The following is a 16769-nucleotide window of genomic DNA, read 5'->3' as shown; positions in this document are numbered from 1 at the left end:
AGTTCTACAGTGTACCTCAAACTAGCGAGTACTTGTTTCTAACCATGCAGTAATTTTCTGTATCTAAAACTGTTTCTGCTAGATAACATTGCTAATGCTAATCTCATTTCCCACTGACAAGGATGGGAATGCTTTTCACAAAGTTTGGAGGAAAGTTTATTCTTCTTCCTCTTCAACATTCAGATTTTTAAACTGCCAGCCTAATATGATAAAATGTTTACTCCTGTCTTTTGAGAACATGAAACAGTTAACCATTAACCTTCCCTGTTCTGAGCTGGAAAATTCTTTGAATGCCCCTGTAGTATCTGCTTCTCACATAATTAAGCTTGCCTTTAAGTGTTCCTTTGATGCTGCTGATACTGCCTCCAGGACTGCTGCTTCAGGGTCAGTCATGAGAAGATTTGTTGTGGCTACATTCTGAAAATCTTCTTAAAAATGTTCAAACTGAAATTTTAAATTCTTCCATGGATAACAAAGTTCTGTTTGACCCTTTTGCAGCTGAGGTCCTTAAGCAGTTTGATGCGAAGGGAATGCTGATTTAAGTGTTTGACCTATATCTTCCAATCTTCATTTTTTTAAGGCAAAAAAAAACAAAACACATTTTTCAAAAAGCAATTTAAGCAGCAAGGTGCCTCCAAACTGGATTTTAATAAGCGCTGACAAGGAGGCTCCAAAAAGAAAGAGAAAACCAGTCAAAATCCAGGAACAGTCCAAAATGTCAGAATGACTGTTGGCTTCTTAGTCTTTCCCTCTCTGAATGTACATCTTCCTATGTGACACCAGATTGTTTCAGACAAATGGGTTCTCAAAATCATTCAGTAGCAGTACACATGGCAGTAGGATTCCATCTGTCCCTTCCTTCATTCTAGGGGATTCCACCTTACTTAGCAAACCAGTTATTCCTGTTCCCTCCAGTTTTGGAACAATTTTTATTTCAGGGAACCAGTGCCTGCCAGATGGGCAAAGGTTTTTATTCAGTGATCTTCCAGGTGCTAAAGAAGGAAAGAACTTGGAGGCCTGTGCTAGACCTCTCCTTTCACAATCTTTTTGTCAGGGTCCCAAAGTTTAAAATGTTATCCCTTCAGACTCTGTTAAATCTTGCTCCTGTACTAGCTTTTATTTAAAAGATGCCTGCCCTCACATTCCTATTCACAAGCTATTCAGATATTTCTTACGATTTTCTATATCTGGCTCACATTATCAGTTCACTGTCCTACCCTTTGGATTATCTACTGCTCTAAGGGTGTTTACAAAGTGTCTGGCTCTAGTAATTGCTTATTGCAGATTTCAATGCATGTACATTTTCCATACTTAGACAGTTGTCTTATAGGTTCATAGGTACTCCCTAAGCAATTGATGTGTGGTGATCTTAAAAAGCCTAGCCTTGCATTCCCATGGTAGTTTGTATCCCTTATAATGTGAATAACTCAGAGATGGGCCAAGCAAGGATATGTTGGAACATTTACATATTTCCCCCATCCATCAGGGACAGACAGGGATGCTAAACAAAGGGTGAATGTGTGTTACCCATTCATTCATCCAAATTATGTTTTATATGGAGTGGAAGACCGTTCCATGGAAATGGTATTTTCTGTGATACAGACTTGTTCCGTCAGCACGTTCTAGTTATTTTGCAAGAGACTGAGTTCCCATGAACAAGTGTTTCATATCAGTGAATGTGTGAATCTGTAATAGGCCTGACAGAGTAGGGTGTACTGAAGCTTTGTATGCCAAGGTCACCTCTCAGTAGCCTATAAGATACTGAGAAAATGGACAGGTCTTTGAGATGGTCCACTTAATTGTTACAGTTTAGACCCTTGATTTTATTAGTGAGAAAGTGTTGCGGTTATTCCAGTTGTGCCATTATAATCAAAGATTGGCCTAATGAGTGCTCAGTATATTGGAATGATTACATCCTTGGATTTGGATAGAAGTTGTGCATTGAAAATGGTCTTCCTTACAACAGTGGATACATAATGGTCAAAGGGCAGTTCATTGTCAACATAGATTCTCAGATCCCTAACTATGGGATCAGTTTTCATGGGTGTGTTGTCAGTTTGCTAGTTACAAGGAGGAGTCATATTTGCCGAATGATGCAGTTATACACTTCTTGACATTTAGTTTTATTCTGTGGTTTTGACCACCGCTGTTTGATTGGGACAGGCATTCTTGGAGGATCTTGGTAAGCTCTGTGGAATTTATCATGACACCAAGTTTACAGGCTGCAGACTTGGTCAGCCACAAATTCTTAGCATCAACTTTGACCTACTAGAAGTAATTGCTAAAGAGGAGTGCCCCAAGGACTGAACCCTCATGTACACTGCTACTGACAGTTTTTTGGAGGAGGTAGAGCTGCCCTTCCTAACTTCCTGTGTTCTATTTGTGAGCCAATTTGCTATTCAGCAAGGGATTGACATTTAGCTAGGAGAGTTTATCTATGATACTCAGGTGTGGGATGGTATTGAATGCCTTTGCAAAATCTAGATATTTAATGTACACTGTTGTGCCCCTGTTCATTGCTTCAGTAACTTTTTCAAATAAGTTGACCAGGTTAAGTAGGCAGGACCTGCCATTAATGAATTTGATCCAATTCTGTGGAACACATCAGTTAGATCTGCTTGCTTCCTCTCAGATCTAAAGAAATTCTTCTCCTGCATTCCTTGCAAGCAGGCCAAGAAGACAGATGCCTTCTCATTCCCTTGGATGAATAATTTTCATGTATGCTTTTCCTCCCTTTCCACTGATATCCAGGGATCTTCTAAAGGTCCAGAAGGACTCCCTTAAGATTATGGTGGTGATTCCCTTTTGGCCAATACAGCAGTGGCTCTCCCTTCTTTTGAAATCGGCTAAGAGCAATTACCACAGGTTTCCCACATTATGGATTTATTCACACAAGACAAGGGTTGTTTGATAGACCCCAACCTGACAACTCTTCAGTTGACTGCCTGGATGATAGAATTTTAAGTTTTTTTTTTTTCTGAGGATGAACATCAAGTGTTGAAGGAGGCTAAAAACTACTATTAGGAAATTATATATGTGTAAGTGGTAAATATTTTCTAGTTGGTGCCATGCCAAGAACCAGGCCCCTTTTAAGTAGACTACCTCTCCTCCTTATTTGTGTGAGTTACTATCCTTTGCCATTTCTTCCACTGTTATTTGCCAGATACTCTCCTTTTTATTTTTCCTCATTCCAAGCAGTTTTTGAAAGTGGTTTTACATGTCTATCCACCTAGAAAACAGATGTTTCCTCCTTGGGATCTTAACTTTGTGCTTGAAAAGTTTGCCCTTTTTCCATTTGAACCAGCTCATCAGGAGGATATGAGGTTGTTAACACTGAATACTGTTTTACTCAATACTCTAACTTCTAGAAGAGTATCTGAGTTGTAAGTTCTTATGATGAGTCAACCCTGCCTCAGTTTCCACAAGGACAGGGTATCTTTGAGTTGTAATTGTTCTTTTATGCCTAAAGTAGTCTAATAGTTTACCTTGAGCCAGTCTGTTAATCTCCTTTTGCCCTGAATCCAAACACAAGGGGGAAAAAATTATTCATACTTTAGATGTACATAGGCAGCTTTGATACTTTGTGGAAAAAATCTCAATCCTTCAACAAAGCCAATCATTTGTTTGTCTCCTGTGAAGGCAAGAAAAAAGGACAGCCAGTGTGAAAGCAATTTGTAGATGGTTATTTCATGCTGTTTTGTTTTGCTATTCTTACAATAAGAAGCCATTTCTGGGCAGGGTTAGGGCCCATTCCAATTCTTCAGTGGCTTTCTGGAAAGAAGTGGGCTCTAGAAGTATTTTAGAGACAGCAACTTGGTCTTCTGTACATACTTTTACAAAGCATTGCAAACTGGATTTATTTTCTAGGTCCAGAAGCTGCTTTGGAAGGACCATTCTCCAGGAACTCCTAGATTTTTAATTGATTTCATCCCCCACGTTTTTGGTTTCTAAGTTATAGTAATAAACCTAAATAACTTAGTGTACTGCAACAGTTCTCTAATGCTAAACATAAGTACAGCTGTGAAAGTGAAATTACCGTAACAGTAGATGCTCTAATAGATCACTGCTTCAGTAGCTCAACCCCTCCCTCTGTCTCCCCTTTCTTTGATCGATTTTTTTTTTCATGTTGTCAGAGTGTAGATATAAATACATAAATGTGTATATATTCCTTTTTTGTATATAGTTGCTCTTGTGCTGCATTTCTGTTTTCAGTGTTATTGCATCCCTTTTGGGGCAAGAAAGCTCTAATGGTTTTGGCATTCTAACTCTGTTTTTATGTGGAACTCTGCTTAAGGTGTTGACAGGGCACATGGAGAATGCCCTTAAGATTTGAAAAGCGGGCCAGTTTATGGGAAAAATACCTAAATAGCTTAGTCTACTGCAATGATGATTTATTAGAACATCTACTGTTGTGGTAAGTTTGCTTACACAATTGTACTTGTCTAATGAGGAACATAGTGTGGTTGTGTACGATTGTACCTGAAGAGTAGATGTTTAAATAGATCACTGTTGCATCTGCTTTCCTTCTTAGCCATGATAGGTCCCTTGTTTTCCTCCCCATCCTCCCTCTCTTTGTATGAATGTATCTGTCCGGTGAGTTTCATCCTCAGTCTTTCTCTCAGCCTTTTCTCCGAGGCAAGAAAGCTCTGAGGATTTTCACTGTTATACATCCCGTAATTACTAGTGTGTAGTCTTGTGCATAGGTCTTAGTCAGATGTTTGGTGTATGAGAAAGGTGCTGAACTTTTGTAGGCTGGTCAGACGTATGGTATCTTTCACAGGATATGTGCCATAACTGAGGAATTCTGCACAGATTATCTATTCAGACATCTCTGCTCTTGTGGTATAACTTGTATAGCTATACTTTTTAAAGATGAGAATCTATTTGTGACTTTTTTGCATTAAAATGTAAAGGGTTTAGGGAATTAATATGTAATTGCATAGTGTTTCGTGATTTTTGTATGCAGGAACCAAGAGTTATGCAGTTCATCATATTGCTGACCTTCAGAGTTATGCACGATCATCTATCCTTGTCTGCTATGATTTTCATGTTTTTTTTTTGTGCACTGTAACAACTGGCATGGTATAATAGCCTTTTTTACCATGAAAAAGAACTAACTGCAGGAGAGCAAATTATGCTGACTGAGTTTCACGTGTGGTAACTGTACCTGTATTAGATCACCACGACAGCAGTGGATTAGTTTTATGACCTGGATTAGGTCATAATGGTTCAAAAAAATAAATAAATATATATATATATATATATATATATATATATATATATATAAAATGTGTATCTTGAGCTGTATCCAAAATTGCAGTCCATTCAGACTGGATATATTAGTGGAGCCTTGTGTCACTTGCACCTTTTTTGTTTGAGAGAGAGAGCAACTTCTGTTTGTCATCCTAGTTAGAGATATAGTGTGTGATTTATCTGCTATAGATATTCAGCTAGCAGTAAATTTACCCCATCCAATAACTCAGGAAGTTCAGTCATATAGAGTTATGGTGAATATACCACACAGAAGGGACTGTGAAGACTTCTGTGAATAGCTATTGTCTCCCAAGCAGTGTGCTTCCATTTTGGCACCAGCTGAATTCAGCGTGTAATTCGATGCAAAAATTTGTGAAATATTTGTGTTAAAATGTGATAATTGCAAATGCTTTTATTGTTGATTTGTATTTATAGTATGTTTTGGGTCTCCAGTTCAGTTCTTGGCTGGAGTGCCTTCTGTGTAAGTCTGCATATCCTCCCTTTATTTGTGTGGGTTTTTACCAAGTGCTTCAGTTTCATCTCACATCTCAAAGACATGCCATAGGTGAAGTGGTGATCATACAAATTCATACAAATTGCCTGCAGGTGTGTGTGTCTGTTTATCTTATGATAGACCAACACCGTATCCAACATAAGTTTCTCTGCATTGTACCTACTAAGTGCTGGAATAGGTTGTGGTTTCACATTGACTCTGACTTTAGTACAAGTAATTGAGGAGTAAATGTTTTAGACTGATTTGTTTTGTGTACTTATCTTCTAAAAGCAGCTACATTGCTGCCCCTTTCTCTCTGTATTTTTTAATGAGTCTCAGCCAATTCCTTGACTGACCTCACAGACAACCACTTGTATGCAGAGTTTTCAAAGCAGGGGGAAATAGACTTAGCAACCTACTTCCTTCTTCCATATCACACATGAATGCATTCACACCTACAGACAGTTTAGAGTCCCTAGTCAACCTACTACATGTCATTGAAAGTGGGAAGAAACTGGAGTACCTGGCGAAAATCCTTGCATATACAAGGAGGGCAATGCAGACTTTGCACAGAACACACTCCAGTTGAGAACTGAACCATTGAACTTCTTGCAATGCTACCCGTGATTCACTTTTACTCAAGTACTGTTTAAGGAAAGCCTGGGCAGTTAATACTGCTTAATACTGAAGGTCAGCAGCATGATAGAACTGCTTAACTCTTGGCTCCTGCTTATAGAAACCATTTGGCAAAAAAGGTTATTATATTATGCTAGTAGTCCTGCTTCATGAATTTTGTTGCATGATATTGAATAACTTATTGCATTTAAAATACTTCATGAAGAAACGTACATGGTTGATGTTTTATGTTTTTCAGGATTGGAGGATCCATGTGGACCAGATGCACCAACACAAAGAAGGCATTGACTCATCATTGAAGGAGGCAAAGGTCTAGACTTAACAGCATAAATGTTGCATCACACCATATAATGAACTTATTATTCTGCCAAGACCTTCAATCTGTCATATTTTCACTGTCAGTAGTAAATCATTCCATGTGATTTTGCAGTAATCCAGTATAGTTTAATTGCTTACTTTCAATATAAAGTTCTCTTTGTGAAAGCTTATTTCCTAATCCCAAGTATACTTACTCATTTCACATCCTGTTTGTAGATAACCTCTTCATTGCTCTGAAATGGAGTGTAAGATTTATGGGCTCCTCCAAGAGCACCTGGATTCTTATCCTTCTAGCTCCAAAATGTAGTTAGCTAAGGCTGCTGCAGCAGTGATCAAAATGAAGAACATAGTACAGTTGTGTAAGTTAACGTAGCAGTAGATGTTTGATCACTGCAGTAGTAGCTGCTCCCTCCCTCCCTCCCTCCATCCCCCCTTGATTTTTGGTGTGTTTTCTATGCCAGGGTGTGGACATTTAGTCCTTTCAGGGTGCAGCCTTCCTCTCTCTGCTGGCTGGAAAACTGTGAAGGGCTTTGTGCCCAAACTTTCTTTTAGCCAGCTCAGGTTGAGCTGCCTGATAGTTGGTTTGTTTGTGTGGAAGCTGCCCTGAAGCTTTGGAAGCTTGGCTGGCAGTTATATCCTTAGCTGGTTATAGTTTACTTGCTTACAGTCAATAAAATGTTCTCTTTGTGAAAGCTTATTTCCTAATTCCAAGTATACTTACCCATTTCACATCCTGTTTGTAGATAACCTCTTTGTTGCCCTGAAACGGAGTGTAGGATTATGTTCTCTTGCCTAAATGGACTTTCAAACCTTCTTTAGACTGCTTACTAATTTATTTATCCTTCCTCTGAGGATGCCTAAGTTAAATTTCTGCAGTTTTTGTCTATACTGTGAGACCATTCACATTCCAGGGTATGAAAAGTGTTACTGTTATAATAAGAAGTCATTATTCCCACCTGTTACATATTACTGCTTTTTAAATGTCTTTTTCCAGCTTTTGTGAAACATGTACCCACTAATGTTTGTCGGGTTAAACCTTTATACAGTTTTTTCTTATCAACATTAGAACCTATGTCACATTTTACAAGATGTTTTGTTTTAATGCAAACCCTGAAACAAAAGTCCAAACATAGCCCCAGAATATCTCCATAACCCTTTAACATAATACAAACACACAAAACTATGTATATCTTCAAGTAATGGTTTAACCCTCCATATAGGAACAGTCATCCCAAACAGACAGCTGCAAACACAGACCTTATTTATCCCCAAAGTTGAAGTTATACAGCCTTCTGTACTGAAAATACATCCACTGTAGCATTCTTTTAAAATGATAACCAATTAAAATCTGTTGATAGGTAATATCTGTTTACACTTTTTATTTTGTGATATTATGTTGCAAGAGTTATATGCAGATGTTCATCGTGCATACAGCTGCAGTCATAACAGATGGGTTTTCCTGCCGTCAGGTGCGTCCTCGGTCGGCCGAATTCCAAAGTCTAGGTCCAGCATCGGTTGTCGTCACTTCTTCCCTGACGTCAGTGTGACAGGGGTATAAAAGAACTAGCCAACGCCATTTTCTTCAGTCTTTCTTGCTGTGCGGTGCCCGAAGCAGAAGCAGTTCGCAAGTGCCGGTCGGCCAGCTCCTGAGATTACGAATATTTTGCAACCGAAGTCTTCTTGAAAGCTAAGTACCCGTTGGAAACTTTTCTTGCCTCAGACCGATGTCAGACAAAGTTAATAATTGCATTTCATGTGGGAAGCAAATACCGCATAAGGATTTTCATTCCCTCTGCATTCCTTGCCTAGGCCCAGACCACGACGTCTCAGCCTGTCGTTTTTGTGCTACATTCAACAGACATACCATTAAGCGTCAGGCGGAGTTCGCCCAACACTATTTTGGCAAAAAATTTAATTACATTATGTCGTCGGATACTCCGACTCCAGTTTTGAGTAAAAAACGCAAAGATAAGGACCGACATACAAGGTCCGCGGCTTCTACTGACACCACGCCAAAGCCGACTACAGGTGGTCCGGTTCTCAGTGAGGCGCCTACGCAGCCTCTGACTACCGACGACACTTCATTGGTGGTGTCTACTGTACCCGAGGTCGCAGGCTCTTCGGCCCACACCCCGACTACTGATACCGAAGCCACTCTTGGTGGTGAAACTCAGAGTTTAGACAGGTCTGCCACCTCTCAAGGTGTCTTCAGGCCTTCCTCTTCTTTTTCCATCAAGGCTTTCACTAAGTCTAAAGCAGCCGTGCATACTAAGAGACAAGCTCCACAAGGCCCTTCTCAAGGCCCCATGCCTAAAAAGCAGATGCTCAAAATGGCTGAGGATTTGATTACTCTTATCAGGGGTTCTCAACTCCCCCCCGGACAAAAGGCCCAGAGTGGAGGAAGAATCCCCCTCCTCGGACCAGGCCTCCATTATTTCAGAGCATTCTGATGACCAGGAACATTCATACCCCCCTTTTGAAGATTCTGATGCAGAGGAGTCCATTCCCTATGTCTCCCCCCGTGAGGATTACTCTTTTGGGGAAACCTTACATACCTTGAGGGAACACTTCCACTGGGAAGGCCAAGAGTACTCAGACTCCAAGAAAAGGCTTAGGGATTTCCTCTTGCTCCCTCAGCACAGGCCTCTGGCTATACCTCCTGTCTTAGACATACTAGATGATGTGTATTCGGAGGCCTGCCTTAACCCAGATTCTTTACCTCCAGCTCCAGTCAAGCCTGACGGGTATTACCGGGTTCCTGATTCACACCAATTCCTATACAAAAGCCATGCGGCTGACCCAGAAACTATTTCACAGGGTCCCAAGGGAATTAAGGCCTCCACTGCTAAAAATCCATTACCTTCAGAGAGAGATTCCAGAGCTTTAGAAAGGTGGGGGAAAAAGGTATACACCTTGGCCACCTTAACCATGATAGCATTAAACTGTCAGTTCCATATGTTAAAGTACCAACAGTTTCAGTTATCACAGTTGAAAAGCAAAATGTCACAACCTGAACAACCAGACTTGAAGGAGTTGCAGGATTTTTTACATAGTGCAGAGCGAGTGGGTAAACATACCTTGCAATGTGGTTTTGATGCTTTAGAGGCCTCATGTAGAGCTGCTGTTACAGGATCAGTCATACGTAGACATGCTTGGCTCAAAGAGCAAACCTTACCAGATCATGTCAAAGCTAAATTACTAGATGCCCCTCTGCAAAAAGATGTATTATTTGGTGTTAAAGCTGAGGAGGTATTAAAGGAAATGGAGGAAAAAGCTAAATCAATGCAAACAGTGAAAGATTTCCTACAGGTACAACCTCCACGTTTCAGTAGAAATCGGCCTTCCAAAAATTGGTCCTTTCCAGCCACAGACAGACCCCAAAGAGGTAGATACAGGCGCCCGAAGGGGCAGAGGGCAATCTCAAGGATCGTTTAGAGGCAGACAATGGCAAGCTCCTACACAAAGAGGTGGTGAGGATAGTTCACAGCCATTCAGAAAGCAGACCCAATGACATTTCCCCTTTGCATGCCAAGCAAGGCTCAAATGGCAGCACCTTTAGGTGGAAAACTGGCATTATTTTCGAAAAACTGGCATATTGTCACAAAAGACAAATGGATCCTGGACATTATAAACAGAGGCTACAGATTCCATTTTCACACCCTTCCAAAAATGAGAGGCATGCCAAACCTGCCACACAATCAAAGGGCAGAGGCACAAAAACAAATTTCAGATCTCATGGACATGAAAGCTATTCAAGAGGTACCTACACAAGAACCAGGTCAAGGTTTTTACTCCAGACTATTCCTGGTACCAAGGAAGGGAAAAGATTGGAGACCTATTTTGGACCTATCCATCCTAAACACATTTTTACTCGTGCCAAAATTCAAGATGCTCACATTACAGCAGCTTCTTCCCATGCTGGGCAAGGAGTCTTGGCTGGTAACATTGGACCTCAAGGAGGCATACCTGCATGTCCCAATCAGACAAGATTGCAGAAGATACCTCAGATTTCTTGCAGGTTCAACCCATTATCAATTCTCTGCATTGCCCTTTGGCTTATCTGCTGCGCCCAGAGTATTCACGAAATGCCTGGCATCAGTAATTGCCTACTGCAGACTTCAAGGGATACAAATATACCCATTTTTGGACGACTGCCTGATCCAAGCGGACAGCAAGCACATACTTCTGAAACATCTGGCTTTTGTAATAATGTTGTTGAATTCTCTGGGATACACAGTCAACAAAAAGAAATCAAGGCTAATACCCTCTCAAACAATAATTTTCCTGGGTGCCAACTTGGACACAAACACCCAGATGGCCTACCTCACGCCAGAGAAACAGGGGCAACTAACTCAATACTTCAGAAAACTAGCAAATTTCACCAGGCTGACTGCAAGGAAAATCCTGCAGGCTCTGGGATTCATGGCATCTTGCATCCTACTAATCCCATGTGCAAAGCTGCATATGAGGAAACTTCAATGGTACCTGAAAAACCTATGGTCTCAACACAGCCACAGTTTGGAAACAATAATACCACTGATTCCATGTCTTCAAAAGGAATTTCTGTGGTGGACTCAAGCATGCCAAAGAAACACAGGTCTCCCATTCTGCAAGCCTCAAGCAAATCAAGTCATCACAACAGACGCCTCAGACTACGCCTGGGGGGCGCACATGACAGATCGGTGCATTCAGGGCAAATGGTCCCAAAAAGAAAAGCACCTACACATCAATCAAAAGGAAATGCTAGCAGTAATAAATGCTATTATAGCTTTCAAAAACCTTCTGCATCCAGGTCAACTATTGATAAGGACAGACAGCACCACAGTAATGTGGTACATAAACAAACAGGGAGGAACCCATTCATATCCCCTATGTAGGCTGGCCATGTCTCTTTGGAACATGGCTCTGGAATTACAAATCAAACTTCAAGCACAGTACTTGCCTGGCAAGGAAAACACGCTGGCAGACAACCTAAGCAGAAATATGACAGATCCACACGAATGGAAGTTGCATCCTCAAGTTTTTACAGAGATAATCCAAGAATGGGGAAGGCCAGACATAGATCTCTTTGCCTACCACAAAAATCATCAATTGACAAAATTCTGCTCAAGGATCTTCCATCCAAAGGCCTGGAGAGTGGACTCTCTTTCTTTCAGTTGGACATCAATGACAGTTTATGCCTTCCCACCTCTTCCTCTGCTTCCCAAAGTCCTATTGAAAACCAGAGCAGACAGACCAAAGATGATTCTCATTGCTCCAGACTGGCCAAGACAACACCGGTACCCACTCCTGAGGAGCCTGATGCATTCCCCACCATGGATCCTACCTCTAATGCCTCTTCTTCTGACTCTGCACAGCTTCAAAACTCTTCACAATCAGCTGAAAACACTCAATCTGGCCGCATGGAAGATTCCTTAACTTCACAACAGACCCTACTGTCCAAGGAGGTGCAGGATGTCATTTTGGAGGCCAGAAGGCCTTCTACTAGAAAAGCTTACTCAGCAAAATGGAAACGGTTTTGTGCCTGGAATGAGAAAAAGGGCCAGAATCCTGGAATACTGAATTTACCTCAAATATTACAGTATCTAGCTGAGATGCTAAGCAGTGGACTTTCATTCTCCTCCATCAAAATCCATGCCTCAGCCATTTCTGCAGAATACAACACTGATCCTCCTTTATTCTCTCACCCCCTGTTAAAACAGTTCCTCAGAGGGGCTAAGAATATAAAACCCCCAAGGAAACAACCAGTACCTGCTTGGGACCTCAATTTCATTCTAGAAAAACTGACCTTGCCTCCTGTTGAGCCAGCTGCCTCAACAGAACTGCAATATTTGTCCTGGAAAACAGCCTTCCTTCTGGCTATCACCTCAGCTCGCAGGGTATCGGAACTACAAGCCCTCATGGCTGTGCAGCCTTTCATCATTTTCCATCAGGACAGAGTTTCCTTACGAACCAATCCGTCCTTTATGCCAAAGGTGGTATCCAGGGTAGCTTTGAATCAGGCTATCCACTTACCTACCTTTTACCCTAATCCTCAAAACAAAGGGGAGAGACTACTACATTCCTTGGACATCCACAGACAGCTACGTTATTATTTGGACAGAACAAAGCCTTTCAGAAAATCAGAGCAACTCTTTGTGTCCTATGCTACAGGAGCTCAAGGGAAGCCAATTTCCAAACAGACAATCTCAAAATGGATAGCCCACTGCATATGCTTTTGTTACTCTTTTCATGGTAAAACTGTACCTGCAGGCATCAGATCTCACTCCACAAGGGCCACAGCTACCTCTGCAGCTTTCCTCAGAGGGGTTCCTACCAAAGATATTTTGGAAGCAGCCACTTGGAGTTCTGTGCATACCTTCTCCAAGCACTATCACCTACCATTATACTCCAAAACTAGAGCAGGCTTTGCCACTGCAGTCTTGCAGGGCATCCTGGCTCCTCCTAGTTCCACCTAGTGCCTACCACCCCTTTTTTAGCTTTGGGATTCTACCCATCTGTTATGACTGCAGCTGTATGCACGATGAACATAGTACAGTTTTGTACCTACCATAAATGTAGATGTTCGAGTGCTAATACAGCTGCAGTCCAGGTTTCCCTCCCTCCTTCCCCTCTTGGGACAGGCCTATTAGCTAACACCTCCTCATACAACCTGATTGGGGTATTCATTTATGGTATATTTGCTTACAACTACTGATTTTTGATTATATTGCATTGCATTATTACATAAATTTATGTAGTGCCTTCCTTCTGGGGGCACCTGACATCTGGGGCAAGTAAAACTGAAGAAAATGGTGTTGGCTGGTTCTTTTATACCCCTGTCGCACTGACGTCAGGGAAGAAGCGACGACAACCGACGCCGGACCTAGACTTTGGAATTCGGCCGACCGAGGACCCGCCTGACGGCAGGAAAACCCATCTGTTATGACTGCAACTGTATTAGCACTCGAACATCTACATTTATGGTAGGTACAAAACTGTACTTTAACCCTCACATAAATGAAGGAAGAAATTTTCGGGCCTGCTAGAGCGAGTCTCAAAAAGCAGAGACTAAATGGCTGAAAGATTGGACTTATGCATACTAAGTTTGAGATACCATTTCTCAGAATATTCTCTTTTCTCCAAGATATGGCTGTCTCGGAGTTGATATATCTATCTATATATATGTATATATATTTAAAATATTGAAGGTTGTGGGGGGGGGGCTTTCCCCTCCCCCGCTCTCGCTCTTCTCCTGGTTTATGGTCTTTTTTGGTCTCTGCAGAAGTTGTTTTTTGTTCACATGCAGGAAATGAGTAATACAGAGGGTTATGATCAGGTCTCACACTATAACTATATTATTTTGTATTTGAGACATGGATGCTAAGAAATTCAACTTGAGAGCAAAGTTGAAGAGATTAATCTTGGTATCGATGTTGGGAATCCAATTAGTGACACCTGATCATAGCTCTGCAGTGCTTGCAGTTTTGTCTTCTCTAGGTACTACAAGTTACATAAAAAAAAAAAACAGTCTTTTACTGCCTTTGAAAGCCAGCAAACCACTGGTGAGTGCTGTTGCAAAGACGACATGTACATATTTGTTTGTTTAAGAATTCTGGGGGGAGAAGTTGACAAAATAGGAGAGTCAGGAAAAGTTTTTAAATATTTCAGTGATCTGCTTACAGACTGAATGTGCAGAAAGACAGAAAGAAAATATGAAGCAAGATGCTCTGGGACAGTTGAGAGCAGGGAACATCCCTTGCTTGAGACCGGACCATAACAGCACTTAGGTGGGTGTGTAACAATTGTTGCACACTCAGAATGCACCGTTACATTCGGGTCTTGTGCTGTAGTAGCGCTTTTCAGGTTTATTTTTTTCCAGTTTTGGAGCATAATTATGGCTGTTCCTGCACTACAATATTTTACAGGTATTGCAGCCATGGCAGAATGTTAGAATGCTTATCTTTTCATTTAATCCTTTTCTGCCTTTTGCTGATTGCTGAAGTTGTACTAAGCAGAGAGTATAGAGATTTACATGCAGAGCAGAATTCATTCAGTTACTGTAGGAAGTTACATAATTTTTATTTTTTAATGCGGTGGACTACAATTAATTAGTGAAAGAATGTTTTGGAATTTAATTTTGTGGATAAATCAGGGTACTCAAATTTATTAATTAGTGAATGTTTCGTAACTATAGGTATGTATCAGAATACTAGTGAAAAGTGCTACTTTATTACTTTCCTAACCACAATGTAAAGAGCTTAGAAAGCTGGTTCTAAGAAAGAATATGTACATTGTGGGACAGTCTCCAAGTGTTTTGTAAGACTTCTTCATATCCGCTACAGTTTTTTTTTTTGTTTTTTTTGTAGAACATGTTTTGACAAAATCAATTTTGTTCTCAGTGAGAGGCTTATGCATATTTGCTGATTATGCTAGCTGCTAGACCACAAATTGCTTTGTCATACTTAGTTGCTTTCTGAAGCCTACCATAGGTTTCTAGGAAGATATAGTTGTGACCCCACAAAGAACTTAAGTGCTGCACTAGATTATTCTAGCCTCTGGACTAAGTATTAGAGGTTTGCCACTCTTCCACTATTTTTTGACTTCATTAAAGTTTTCACTGAGGATATATTTCTTTAAAACCAGATGTGCCCATCATGGGTGGCGTATGTATTTTCAGAGATTCTGCTGTCAGATTAAAAATCAAAGGTATTAATGGTGCAGCGGTTAGCATTGTTGCCTCACAACAAGAGGTTCTCCCATTCAATTCTTGGCTGGAGCACCTTCTGTGTGGAGTCTGCATGTCCTCCCCGCAGTCGAGTGGCGTTAAAGACATGCAGGTAGGTGTGAGCGTGAATGGGCATGCTGTCGTTGAAGGTTGACCGTCGGGCTGGCAACTCGGCACTGTAAAATCCATTGGCAGTCATGAGCAGACTGGAGTTCCGCTGTGGCGACTTCTAACCTGGAAAAGCCAAAAGACTTTTTTTAAAACACCTTTATAAGCAAACAAACAAAAGAGACCAAAAAAGTCCAGCATCCAAGATTTAATATAAGCCCACACAGTGATAAAAGCAGCAAAGCTATTGAGTTCAAAACTCTTTCTCAGTGCATTGAGAAGGTGTTGAACTTGAACGCTTTGCTGCTTTTATCACTGTGTGTGCTTATATTAAATCTTGGATGCTGGACTTTTTTTGGTCTCTTGTTTATTTGCTTATACTGGTTTGTCCTGAAGTCCTTCAACTACCTAAGAAGTTTTTGTGGATTTTGCATTAATCACCTTTATTAGATTATCACTTAAAACATTGGCACATATGCATTGATAGAAAACAATATTAACATTTTTTACATTTGCACACATTATACATATGATTTATTTCTTCATAACAGTCATGTTTTAAACCACCATTACATAAATTGTTCAATTTCTGCCTTCCCTTAATCCTCACTGCTTCTGAGCATTATTTGTCATGTATTGTTCCCACAAATTCCATTTATTTCTATGTATTTTTACTCCTTCCATTTTCTAAATAGCCCTCTTTCAATTCTTTTATCTGTTTTACAATATTCAGTACTTTCATTTTGATTTCCATTTTCTACTAATTGCTTTTTGGCAGCCAACAGAATTAAGCTTAAGACCTTACTATGTCTAGGGCTCTAGGCAATTCAGATCTTGTGTCCCACAGCAAAAGAATGATTTCCTTAGCTACAGTAATTTCATATTGCTTCCCCCAATATTTCTAACAAAGGCTCTGTAGGGAATTTTTATTATCTGTCAATTCTTTACTCTCCCAAAAACGTGTTCCCAGTTGCCTTGTTCTTTCCCATCACATCTCCAACATGTGCCATCTACCTGAGGAAAAATTATTTGAAGTCTGGCTGGGGTATAAAAATAGCTATATATACTTCCAAGCAAAAATACTAAACATCTAAATATTTTGGACTTTGTTGCATACTTGGGAATCCTACATATGTCCTCCTATTGCTCTCTTGTAAATTGCTTTTTCAGTCGCTTTCCAATCACTTTTAATCTCCTCTGATTGATACTTATAGTTATATGTAATATGTTGTATGCCCTGCTAATTATCCCTTT

General features: G+C 40.5%; 1 protein-coding gene across 1 annotated transcript in view; it reads left to right on the top strand.

Moving 5' to 3' along the window:
- The window catches only part of IFT57 (intraflagellar transport 57), a 771045-nt gene that overhangs the window by 534650 nt on the left and 219626 nt on the right, over positions 1-16769 (top strand). Inside the window, exon 7 of the mRNA XM_044064661.1 lies at positions 6621-6692. Coding sequence (XP_043920596.1) covers positions 6621-6692 — 72 coding nt within the window. The remainder of the gene's footprint in view (positions 1-6620; positions 6693-16769) is intronic.

This window comes from Protopterus annectens, chromosome 3.part0, assembly GCF_019279795.1.
Source record: "Protopterus annectens isolate FY-2018-M chromosome 3.part0, PAN1.0, whole genome shotgun sequence".
In the NCBI taxonomy this organism is placed as follows: domain Eukaryota; kingdom Metazoa; phylum Chordata; order Ceratodontiformes; family Protopteridae; genus Protopterus; species Protopterus annectens.
The sequence above is the reverse complement of the archived record's forward strand: the minus strand, read 5'-3'. Positions and strand labels throughout refer to the sequence as shown.